The 13,217-nt window shown below is 40.6% G+C and overlaps 1 protein-coding gene across 2 annotated transcripts; it reads left to right on the top strand.

The window, feature by feature from the left end:
* The first annotated feature begins 2,059 nt into the window (after positions 1–2,059).
* Positions 2,060–7,529, top strand: LOC4325991 (mannose-6-phosphate isomerase 1). 2 transcript variants are annotated; one of them, XM_015768677.3, is made up of 5 exons: positions 2,060–2,461; positions 2,583–2,750; positions 5,153–5,365; positions 6,359–6,765; positions 6,872–7,529. In XM_015768677.3, the coding sequence occupies exons 1-4, from the start codon at positions 2,144–2,146 to the stop codon at positions 6,758–6,760; spliced, it is 1,101 nt and encodes a 366-aa protein (XP_015624163.1). In that variant the 5' UTR covers positions 2,060–2,143; the 3' UTR covers positions 6,761–6,765; positions 6,872–7,529. The 2 variants fall into 2 exon arrangements, with proteins under 2 accessions (XP_015624163.1, XP_015624158.1); XM_015768672.3 differs by having other exon boundaries at positions 6,359–6,625.
* Positions 7,530–13,217: the final 5,688 nt, after the last annotated feature.

Raw genomic sequence — 13,217 nt, forward strand, 5'->3', positions numbered from 1 at the left:
ACCGACAAGTTAAGCATGCATGAGATCGATCAGAATGCAGTTTTCTTTTTTTTTTTTAAGTGCAGCATGCAGTGATAGCTGGCTACTCTAAGGTGACAAGCAGTTTATCACCGACACTAGCTAATTAAGGGACCCTTGCTAATCGAGGGAGGAGAACAAGTACCATGCGTGGTGTACTCTCTGGCTAATCAGCAACTATCTCATCATGTGATGTGTTTGCTACTGCTGCTGCCAGCCAACATCAGACACAGCGCAGCCAGCTGATGATATAGACTCCCATCTAGTAGAAGTGTAATTTGTAAGCGAAAGATAATTTGTTAATAAAAACTTTTATATACGCGTTTACAGTGATATAAAATCAAATGCAAGAAAATAAACTTTGATAAGAAACCCTAAAATCAACTTAAAAATTTAAATTTTAGCTGATAAATATAAATATAAACGAAAAGATGTGGCTGTATATCTATCTTTGGAGTTGCATGTATTTTGGGTACATATCTACTCCTCGCAGTACTGGTACGTGCTTATCCATCTTGTTTCATGCGTATAAATGCATCAGCGAGGAATAAATTAAATGCAGCTAGTTATTAGTGATGAGATGAAGATATATATGATGATTCCGGCCATGGCGTTTGGCCGGAAAACGACGCCGATCGCCGGAATCGATCGAAGGCGCCGGTAGATGGAGGCAGCGAGATACGTGGAACGGCACCGTGGGCGCCGTCCGATTCTGATCAACGGCCGGCCGGTGGCGGTTGATGGTTGACGCGCATTCTGTTCCTTCCGTTATAAATGGGCCCCTCCACACTCCACACTCTAGTCTAGATCAAGCCACATTCCCCTATCCTTTTGGGTTTTACACTTTCTTGCCATGGCATGGATAGGATGGTAGTATAATTGTATAAATGATGCCATTTTAGTATAATTTTATAAAGGAACTCATTTTTCCAGATAAGAGTTTTTTTTAATATGTGCAAGTATTTATATGAAGGAAATAAAAATTTTAAAAATCCAACTCTTAATAATACGAAAATAATTACACGTTAGAGTGAGTCAATAGAAGGCATCGTACCTACTGCTATTGATTGGCATGAGTGCCATGCATTGCAAGTAAAACGTTTTGGTCATGTACATGGCCCTGGTCAAAATATGTAACTTCCTTAATCTCTTTTTAGATGGCAATAAATACTCCACTCTCTTGGATTTATCGAGCATTGACCATACACATCTCTAGTTAAATAACATTTAATAGGGCTAATGTATGAAATGAATAGCATTATTCACCTATTTAATAACCAAATCAACATTTCTACAAAGTTAAATAAGTCCTTTGTATTTATACTAGTACACAGAAATAGATACTACCTTCGTCTAAAAATGTTACTGCCTAATATAAAATGAGACATATTAGGTATGAATTTGGATAAGGGTTATCCAAATCTGTAGTACTATCTCTATATTTTAATGTATGACGCAATTGATTTTTTATCTAACGTTTGACCATTTGTCTTATTCAAAAAATTTATGTAATTATCATTTATTTTTATTGTGACTTGATTCATCATCAAATGTTCTTTAAGCATGACATAAACATTTTCATATTTGCACAGAAAATTTGAATAAAACGAATGGTCAAACGTTGGTAAAAAGTCAATGGCGTCATACATTAAAATACGGATGGAGTACTATACTTGGTGTACTAACATTTTGGTACAAAGATAGTATTTTTTTTTATGGATGTAACTGAAGAGAACACATGACATGTAGCCTAAAAATATACAACACCACAAGGATGTTTCTGTAAAAAGTAACACAACAGAGAAGAAATGGGTAAAAATGGAAAAACGAAAGTCGTCCCCACCAAGCTAGCGTGGCCATCAACCAACCCCTTTTCCATTCCGATCCGACCCGACGCGGTCAATTCCTTCCCACGCCGCGCATCGCATTCGCAAACTCCGACCGAGCCGAGCGAGTCGTCTTCTTCTTCTTCTCCATCGCGTCGTCTCCCTCCCTCCTTCCCCCTCCCCTTTAAAAATCCAAACCCCTCTCCTCCACCTCCATCTCCATTCCCAACCCAAACCCCCGCAACCGCAAATCCCGCGCTGCTAGTGCTACCTAGGGTTCGCCTCCCTCCTCCCTCCCAATGGCCGGCCCTACTCCTCCTCCGCCGGAGGAGGAGCCCTCCTCCCCTTCCCTGCGCCTGCGCTGCGCGGTGCAGCACTACGAGTGGGGCCGACGCGGGGAGGCCTCCCTCGTCGCCCGCCTCTCCGACGCCAACGCCGACGACCACGGCCCCGACCCCGCGCGCCCCTACGCCGAGCTGTGGATGGGCACGCACCCCTCCGCGCCCTCCTCCCTCCTCGCCGACGGCCTCCTCAGGGACTGGCTCGCGCGCCACCCCGCCGCGCTCGGCCCCGCCGTCGCCGCTCGCTGGGGAGGCGACCTCCCATTCCTCTTCAAGGTTAGGCGCTACCACCATTTGCTTCCTTCCAATCTGGTTTTGCCGCGTCAAACACTCGCTCTCCCGTACGACTCGGCGACGCTGACTTTGGCGTGCCACGCGCCCACACCTCCTCGTGCAGGTTCTGTCGGTGGCCAAGGCGCTGTCGATCCAGGCGCACCCGGACAAGGACCTCGCCGAGGTGCTGCACGCGCTGCGTCCGGCCACCTACAAGGACGGCAACCACAAGCCCGAGATGGCCATCGCCGTCACCGAGTTCCGCGTCCTCTGCGGCTTTGCCGGTATCCAGGTACCTGTTCAAACTCCCAAAATCCGTTACGCGCTTCTTATTTTTCGGGTTTATCAGCCACAGTCCCCCCCCCCCTGAATTTTAGTAATGTCAGTTGAAACGCACCCGAAAAGGCCGAGTACTCTTTGACTCCTTCTAATGTACCACTGGATCGATGATACGCTACAGTCGATTATATAGGAGTAATTTTTTTATGCAACCGCCAAAATTCCTTCGTTGCCCCAAATCGAATTGAGGGTGGAGTATTTGACTTTAGTGAACTGATTAACAGAGTGTCATCATTGAAAGGTCTCATGGATAAATTAGTTGATATAAGGAGTGGTTCCATGTATTTATTGGCAGCGACAAATGAATAAATGATGCGTAGTGTTCTTGACTGACAAGTGGAATGAACTGTTAGCAAGTACCAGACTGATGACCTTGTACATAAAAATGTGCAATAGGGTTTTTAGTTAGAAAAGGAATAATAAAACAAATATTCGCCTAGAATTACCGAGTGTGCTGAACAAAAGCAGAGAGTGCACTAATTATCTTCATTATGTTGCATTCTCCTTTCATTGAATAGTGCTTAGGCACGTAGCTTTCAGGCGACAGTTTATTTTTATTTTTATTTTTTGAAAACTTTCAGGTGACAGTTTAGGGAATGAATTAAACTTCATATGGTTCAAAAATCAAAATGCAGAAACAGGACCTAAGAATCCAAACATGCGAGTGATGTTGAATTCTGTACTTGTAAGAAACTAAGAATGATGCTTCAACAGGTTGTCACACGCATACCTCATGGGTCAGCATTTGCATATGCTTGCTCTTTTTTTTTTTTAAAAAAAAACTGGGTGTTTTCATCATTATGCGAATGGGTGTCAAACCCATGACTTCACGCCTGTGCACCCCTGGAGTCCATCTGGAACTCATCGAAGGCCCTACCTTTCCAAATGATATTGTATGATACACGTGGAAGTGTTTGCTAGCATCTTCCGTATACAAAAAAAAAGCAGCAGTTATTAGGAGTATATGGATGGTAAATTTGGGGAGTAATAAATTTGAACTGCGTGTCCGAGAAAATCTAGTGGGATGATAATTTATAGATTAATGAATCATATATGTAGTATGTAGTTCAGTAATGACTGTACAATGGAAAATTGATGAGATCATAATTCACATTCCATATCTTGTGGCATATGATTAAGCAATCCTTCAGAGATTTTTTGGATTAATGATCATTAATATTGGAAAAACACTTTTTTTATGTATAAATTATGTTTTAGAAAGGTTTGTGTCAACATGAAAGCTTGTCGTGCAGTTTTAAACTCCTGCATTTCATGTCTGTTATAACTTTTTTTTTGTTGTTATTCAAAATATTGACTTTTGTCATTATTGTTCCTGTTAATCAAGGCCTTTTACTTGCTTGTTGAATTTGCACTTTCCGTTGAAAAGCAATCATAATATCTGTGGAATCTGAGTGCAGGCATCTAGGTTATGAGTAGGTATTTAAAGGGTCATTTAAGAAATTATTATCAGATCAGAACCAGGGTTCCAAATCCTAGTGGTAACTGGTAACTGTTCATTTACCAGAATTAGGCATGTCAAAGTTCCTGTGGAAGCAGGCTTGCACGTGAGAAATCCTCAAATTCCTATGGAGGTGGTCAGCAGGTCAGGGATGAACTCTCCACATGGGAACCCGCTGATATGGTTTTAAGATTTCTCTAAGCGTTGGTGTTAGCATACACTATGTCGGTTTATCTATTCCTTGTCCCGTTACCACGCCTGAATAGAATTCAACTATGACTGGCTTTAGTTAATTTATGTGGTGTTTCAGAAGAATTCAAGAAGCAGAGTTTTTTCTCTCTAGTGTGTGTAGATCTATGGTACTTGAAAAATAAAGGGAAAACACACACACACACACACACAGAAAAAAAGAGGAAATTGGAAGCATTGCACTAGAATCCAGAGGGAATAATCAGGTAGTGGCTTCCTGGTGTGTTCCAGGATTTGTCTGCATTCTGAGATTTGGGACTCTGGTTATATCCATAGCCTTTGGTCTCATAATAGTTATATGTTCTCTCTTTAGAAAACAAAAGTTTTCTGTCATTGTAGTGTCAGATGGCATACATCTTGGGTTCATAACCCACTTTTAATGGGTTTTTGTTTGTTTGTTAGTGCTAGTTGAGATTTATTTGAGGTGTGCATAATGTTAGCAGGAGCAGAGTATATATTACAGTGCTGTTTGGGAGAGCTTCTTCCAGCATACCACAATCCCTGTCATTTAATTAACAAAAACCACATATCTTTTTTAAGATTACGCAATTTTACTGGCAGTCATAGATGCTTCCTTTTTTTTCTTTGAATAGCTACAGGTATAAATCTGCCTTGTTCATTAATGTACTGTCTATACAATGTTGAAGGAACTTAAGGACGTTTTAAGAACTGTGCCTGAAGTTGAAGACCTTGTTGGACCTGAAGATGCTGCCAAGCTTTTGTCTGTGAAAGAGTACCATGGTGTCAATGAAGTAAAATCCTGTCTGCGGTCAGCTTTTACTAAGCTAATGACAGCTAGTAAAGAAGCGGTTTCTGAAGCAATTACAAAATTGATTTTTCGCCTGAATGCTGAGAGCAAGGTAAAAATATGAAATCAACTAGAATGGTTGTGGATATCTGCATTTTCACATGACATCAAATATTAGAACCTTCCCATATTTTATGGAAATACAGGCTTTTCATTCTTTGGATCTTCATTTTCTATGCATTTACATTATCTTACACTCTTACCAGTAAAATGTGCCATGAACATTTCTCTTCATTATCTTTCCAAATGAAAGTTAGGTTCTGTTCTCTCCTGCTTGAAAGTTATGCGGTGGTTCTTTCGTATACGATGCTAAACCTATCAGTGGTTAATGAGATGTTAAAGTGCACAGATGATGTTTAAATGGCTTTAATGCTTTGTTTTACCAATGCTATGCCATATGCAATGCTCTTGTTAACGAGGTCATATCTAGTACTCTGACATGCATTCTCCTTGTTTGAGACCTCTGATAAATGTGGGACTGAACATGGGGTCTAACCCCGCAGCACATAGTGTTAAAGACGTAACTTGCAAAATGACATTGTTCATTGTTTTCCAAGTTAAAATTTATTTTGTTTCAACCGCATGGACTTGACTCTTCGAGACATGGAAACATAGTATTGATTACTAGGCAGTGTCAAAGCACTGAACAGTAGAAAATATATATCATGACATTTACTTTTCTTACATTCATGTGCTGTGATTGCGTTGCTATGCTACTTAATTGAGTTATTAGTTACATGGGTTGTAATTGGGAGGAAAACAACAAAGGGGGAAGGTAAATATAATTGCACCCATGAGCAGCAATTCATGCTATTGTTTTTGTTTAAATCGTCCATTTTATTGAACATTGCATAAAACAATTCCTGTTTTGTTATCCCCATTATACAAAACGTTCCCTTAGGAGTTATCATCTTCCAAGTAACCCTTTCTTTACAGCAATATGAAGCATAACTAACTAGAGTACCTTTTTTTAAAGAGAATTTAATGAATACAGGTCAAGCCTGAGATTCTATCTGTACTGATAATGATGTCATGATCTATTCAGGTAAGGACCTTAACCGAGAAAGAAAATCTAGTTTTGTCGCTGGAGAAACAATACCCAGAAGATGTTGGTGTTCTATCAGCATTTTTCTTCAATTATATCAAGCTCAGTCCTGGTGAAGCACTTTACATTGGTGCCAATGAACCACATGCATATCTATCCGGGGAATGCATTGAATGTATGGCCACTTCAGATAATGTTGTTCGTGCTGGTTTGACACCCAAGTACAGAGATGTGCAAACTCTTTGCTCTATGCTAACATACAAACAGGTGAGTTACAGAAGTGAAACCATGACAATTTCTAATTTTGATCACATGCCGAGACCTAGGAAGGATGCTTTCCCAAGGTCTGCAGAAGTTCTGAGAATTCGTCGTCCCAGGACCCAGGCTACAAGCCAGCACTGACATATGTATTGTGCTATGATGCCTATGCATCTTTGATCTTTATTAAACAGTGAATACCATAGTGAACTCCACAAAGTTGTCGCAATGATCATCAAAAATATCCTTTTGCAGGTCTTTCCAGAAATCTTGCGGGGGGTTCCTGTACAGCCGTATGTAAGAAGGTACACCCCTCCGTTTGATGAGTTCGAAGTTGACTGCTGCTCACTACCACCAGGCGAACTGGTTGTGATATCCCCAGTGTCAGGTCCATCCGTCTACCTAGTGATGGCCGGGGAAGGCGAGATCCAGGTAGATTCCATGCCAAATGGTGAAAAGTCTAAACAAGGTGATGTTTTCTTCGTGCCAGCATACACCGAGGTTAAGTTCTCTGCCTCTGGTCCTGAGTGCATGCAGCTGTACAGGGCTGGGGTCAATAGCAGATTCTTCAATTAATTTAGTGACTGCTGAAAGAGTTCCACACACAATTGCTGTAGGTAAAAGGTCAGTGCTTACAAAATACAAGTGAAATGATATGACTAGTTAGCAAAAGTTACCATATGTACTGTATAGGTCAACAAAAGAATAAGTCAGGTTCCTTCATATCTTGATTATTTGTTCTTCCAAAGAGGTCTATACCATAGCGTTCCTCACGCATCCAGATCCATCTGAATGGAGAGGATTACAGAGAATAACTTTCAGCCATTCTATTCTATTACATTGTAGTTCAGAACTAAAATGTGAACTGGTCTCAAGCTTTGACACCGAATATAGTTGGAAATACTTACAGACATGCTCCATGTCTTTTCATTGTTTGCTCTGCCTTCTAGGCTGGATGACCTGAGTCGTTTTCCTTTTGTTTTGTCTGTGGTGATCATTGGCATTGTCGTTCACTTGGACATGCCGTTGATATTGGCATCGATCCATTGCTTAGTGCATGTCAATTTGCACTGCCAGTTTGTTTGTTGTTTCCTACTGCTACTTGAAGTACCTGGTGTTGCTTTCATTCAGTGAAAGCCGGTTGGTCCTTGCGTAGTGCGAGAAGGCCCAGTGGGCTTTTGGTGTTTGTTTCCAAGAAGAAAAGAAACAAACAGCATTGGATTGGACGCCGGAGTTGCATGGCATTTGCAGAATTGCAGGTCGTTTTCCTCTGCTTCTCGTGGCCCGATTTGGTTAAGCCAAAACGGTGTCTTTGATAGCGTGGACACGTATGTAGTACGTGCAGTACAGGTTGGTTGGGTGGATCACGGCATATATATAGCGTGTGGCTGTCATCTGTGCATGCACGAGCTTGTAGTAACCTGTTGGCTGCAGGTGGCCATCCATGCATCCTTCCTTGGCTTGGATACATCCACTTCGATCAGTCATCAGTGGCACAGCCAAACAAACCTGCAAAATAAAGGTCTCTCTCCTTATCACGTCAATTCCTAGAACCAGCGATCATTTTGTCCTGCCTGCTTTCACTGGCACAATTTGCTTCCTCTATCCTCATATCCCATCTTGGACATCATCTTGTTTCCTTCAGAATTTTCAGATTATCGCTGCATTATTCATCTGTAATGTAATCTCGTACGGAGTATTATTCTCGTTTGTCCTTTGTCGTCATCGTCTTCGAGAGCTTAGACTTGCAACCAAACTGCCCTGCTGGTTGGTCTCTGTACCCTGTATGGTTTAGTAATTACTTGGAGAGTGCAGTGCTGATGCTACACTTTGACCAAGTATAATATCTGGTGCTTTATCGATTCATTTTTTTTGTACGTGTTGTTAAAGCAAACGTGGGGCAATTCGGCCGTCAATCCCGTGCGGCACGTCAAAGGAACACAGAGAGAGTTTCGCAGGCTTAAGCAACACCAGCTAAGCCATCTACTTACCTGTCTAATCTGTGCAAGTGTGCATGCTTTTCCTCCCTGTCAACTCTACTTAATAGTTACTGACACTAGTAGTACCATTGGGATCATATCAACGGTTGGTGGTGAAGGCCGCATCAAGGAAAGAAAAGACTCCAACTTTTGATCCAAACTATCCAAGTATGCATTGTCATTTCACATTGGAGAAGTAGTGGACTTCCAGTGTGTGGTTGGTATTCCGTGTTGGTTTTTTGGTTGATGGCTGATGTACATATATGTTGTGTTGATGTTCACTTGACAGGAAAGTTCAGGTGATTCGGCCTGTTGTTTTCCAGCATGTGTGGAAGACGGATGGATGTCTTCTTTGATCATCTCTGTGGACTGTGTGGAAGATGTTAATTAGTGGGTCACCACAAGTTGCTAGCTGCAGAAATGGACTCCATATTCTGGATCATATATACAGAGTAGTTGTACATGACAAATCAGCATCATATCATTGCTAGTTTGCCACCTGCTCAAATTTATATGATCAGAGCTTGAAGATGGTTGCTAAGCTAGAGCTTTGGTAATAATTACCATGGCCTAGTGGAAATCATGCTTGTCATGGATGTGTAGCAATATAGCATATGATGGGCTGGAGAGCATGCACAAAGCCGAGAGCTTGGCATACAAGCTTGCATGCATCTTGGGTAGCTTAAAAAAAACAAAATCTTGCATCTTTTAATTGAAGGTTTTGTTAAGCACAATAAGTAATCCACCCTAGCTACAAATTACTTTAATTAATTAAGTTGTGTAAAGCATGCAATCTGGACAACGTAGTACGTTGAAAGTTAGGCCAGCAGTCAACAGCCACTGTAAAGCTAATGCCGGACCAAACGTGCAAAAATATCATACATATGCAAGCTGATTAACAAGTTAATTAGTAGCATGTTTTCGCGTAACCGGTATGGCAGCATCATATATATACTACGAAGTGGCATCTTGCCGGGTTAATTAGCTCAGTTCATCAGGTTCAGTGAACGATCACCAAGTCGTTTGATTTGACTAGGCCGCGACTATCTCTGCACAGTAGGACGGATGACTTCCTTTTTAACTCTAGCATTGACTTGCATTATCCTTAGGACCTTTAAGCAAGTGAAAACTAAAAGACAAGCTATCACAGATCAAATTTGTTTGTTTACTGACCGTTCTGTTATAAGCCCAAGGTCGAGTGATTCAAACCACTAGCTATAGCTAGGAAGGCAATACCTCCACTGTTTTCACGTAATATGGTTTTGTGTTTCTTCTATAATTTTTCAATTCTAAGTGAAAACTAAAAGACAGGCTTGATAATTAACTAAGCAGTCTACACTATTTAAATATATATATTTTTGGTGAGATACCCCTTTTTATTTTTTAGACGGCCTAAAATAAAATCCTCCTACAAAAATGCACGTGTCCCGATTACTTGAATGGAGTTATTTTTACATATGGTCCTACTATGAAAATCATAAATTTTACAAGTGCTTGTTAAGAGGGCGGCTTGATGTCATCCATGGCGGATTTGATTGTGCAAGCGCTTGGGAGTGCCAAATCTGGTGGTGGTGACAGCTGCGGAGATGACTACGGTAGGTTGCGGAGATGACTGTGGTGAGGACCGTGACCCAGCGGTAGTAAAGATGACGGCAACAACGGGCGAATAAAGGCGAGGTCCCCCACGGCGGCGGCGAGCAGATGCATACGAGTTCATCCATAGAACCGATGGGTAGATCCAAGTGTGCTCATCCACCAGGCTAGAGGTAGATGAAGGCGAGGTTGTCCATGACGCCAATTGGCGGATCCAGGGGTCGAGGTTGTCCACAACGCCGACAAGTAGATCTAGGCGAGGTCGTCCGTGATGATGAGGAGCTAGGGTTCCTAGGTAGCAACGGATCTGGTGACGATGGCGTCGGCTTTGGGAGCGGCGATGATTGCGACGACCTAATTGCTCCCTCTTCTATGCGTATGCGATCTTGTCGCCCTCACCCTCTTCTCTTGCATCAATGGGTGAAATTGTTTTGATCGGCACATGGAGCAATGATTTTTGAATTGTTGGATATTTTTTTTGGATGAATTGGATACCATAGACGAGTGACTTATTAGCTAGCCACATGTGAAAAGCCCTTCTTCATAGACGAATAACTTAGCTGGCCTCCTGGAAAGGGGCATTTCACATGCGGTTGTCTATGAAAATGGACTTCTACAGGAAACCACATCCTACATGTAGAAATACAATATTTCCACGGGCGTTTTTGTTACAAGCAATTGGGCCAACCACCTCTGGAAATCGAATTTATCTGCCCAAAAAAAGATTTTCATAATAGTACTATGAAGTTGGGAAGGTCATGTGATGAAATGGCTTGAGCTACGCATTTTCTCATGCTCCATCTATTTCCAAATTAATATGTCAGCGACAATAATTACTGCTTCACATTAACTACCACCAATACTAACTTCCTATGGTTAAATTATAATAAACAAAAGTTGTATTGTCTTGTTAATCCCTTCTTTATATAAAGTTAAGGCCAAAAGCTCAAACCTCGTGCTTCCACGTCATCATCAAATTGTGAACCGTTGGATGAATGCATTAGATCGCTTCTCAGACGTATAGAGCCCAACCCATTAGTCACCGGGTGAGTCTCTTCGCCCTCAGTGCCAAATGTAGCTCACATGAACACATTGACCCATCTCCATACACATCTACATGTATCCAGCCCGTTAATCCGTATAAAAGAGTTTTATGGCTGAACGCCCCTTCAGTTGACATGCGCTACCTAAATTATCTACAATTTTTGGATAGGGCTGCTAAAAAGAATTTCTCCAAGAAAGCTATTTGTTTCTTCTGTTTCTTCTTGAAATTATACCTCCTATCTAACAAATTGATGTTAACCAAATCCTGCAGCAACACGCGGAGCATCCTCTAGTTAACAAAGGCAGAAGACTCTAAATTTGAACACTGAAAATTCTGGAAGCAGCTGCAACCGCCAAAAGACTCCTCAAACATGACCTTAACTAGTCTGCTGAAAATCTATGCAATGCTATCATGGATGCTGTCACACATTTCCCCCTTACACAATTCCTAGTAGTCCCAACTAGCTAATCTACGTCCAATACTTTCTCCATCCCAAAATGAATTTATTTTTCACCCATCTCACATGCCAATAAAAAATTTAGAATACCTCTACTTTATCAAATCTCAATGCAACTATTTCTCACTTCATATATTTCTAACACAATTATTTCATACTGTCATAAACTCCGATGCAATGATTACTTTAAAATTAAATTTATTTTGAGACAAATGGAAATGATAAAAATAAACGGGACGGAGAAAATGTATGTCTTGGTTGTCAGAACATGGGATGTGGCCCGGCCATGATTGTTGATTTTTTTATGCACATTAGTTGAGTCGTTTCAAATCAAGGGTACGATCGATCTCAACAACATGACAAGGAATGGTCGATTTTGGATATGGTCCTGACTTGACCAGATGGGATGTTTCACTGTTGATAAGAAGCATGCATTATGTTCACCGATTTGGCATTTCAATGTAACCCCGTTTTGTCACACAGTCGGTGCAGGGAGGTTCTCCAACACATTCACAAATACTACTTGTCTCTCTTCACCAAAGCTTCGAGAGTTCATTTTTATTATATGCTAGTATATATTTCTAAGGCTTGGTTCTTAATAGAAGATGTACGAAACTGAGTTTATGATAAAATGGTACAAACGAGTAGAAAGTTAAAAGGTTGAAATAGCTTTCTTAAAGACAAGCTAATAAACAAGTTTTTTTAATAAAAAAAAAGTAGTGTAGGAAGCGTGTCTATGTTAATCAAATCCATAATATAATCTGTTAGCTTAAAAAAATCATGAACCAATAAAATTCATGCCATTAAGAACTAATTAATCAAATCCAAATTTGTCTCGCCAAATTTATGACGGTCAGGGAGGAGGGAAATTTAAAGAAACCGGCGAGGACAAATTAAAATGTGAATACATACACAACAAAATGGTGACCTTGATATACATGTACTTTTTTTAAAAGATTACATGGAAGACGTAGACACACACAGAACACGCATTCACACACCATGAATTAATGCACCCTAGAATCCTAATGAAAGCACACCATAATTGATTAATCGGATCCCCAAAGTTTATTTTTTTGTTAATTTTTTGGAGATGATAAAATAGGACATATATTCCTTGGTTGGAATTAATGTTACATCTCTGCAAAATATCAAAAATAAATCTCAATTGCATTTACCTTTACCAAAAATACAAATGTGTTCCCCGCACACGGAATTAACATTGAGTACAATTTTAGGCATGTAAGCATGTTTATCAAAATTAAGAAGAAAATGATCTTCAAAGCTTTTGAGGTACTACCTCCGTCCTCTCATACATCCAAAATTTCTTATATTTTAGGACGGAGGGAGTATAGTACTATCAGATAGACCAGATATGATAATCGGAGCATTGACTACTGTTGTATGTGGGAAAAAAATGCATCTTTTTTTTTCAGTTCATTTTACTAGGGTTGAATTGGCTTATATTATTGTTTCTAAATTTAGCAACTCCCCAGCAACAACATCAGTGTAAGTACACTAGCAAGC

Source organism: Oryza sativa, chromosome 1 (assembly GCF_034140825.1).
Source record: "Oryza sativa Japonica Group chromosome 1, ASM3414082v1".
NCBI lineage: Eukaryota > Viridiplantae > Streptophyta > Magnoliopsida > Poales > Poaceae > Oryza > Oryza sativa.

Excerpts from the sequence above, each read along its gene's own strand:
- LOC4325991 (XM_015768672.3), top strand. The coding sequence starts at position 2,144 with ATGGCCGGCCCTACTCCTCCTCCGCCGGAGGAGGAGCCCTCCTCCCCT. Across the intron at positions 5,366-6,358 it reads GCCTGAATGCTGAGAGCAAG|GTAAGGACCTTAACCGAGAA; the intron begins GTAAAAATATGA and ends TGATCTATTCAG. Across the intron at positions 6,626-6,871 it reads CTATGCTAACATACAAACAG|GTCTTTCCAGAAATCTTGCG; the intron begins GTGAGTTACAGA and ends ATCCTTTTGCAG.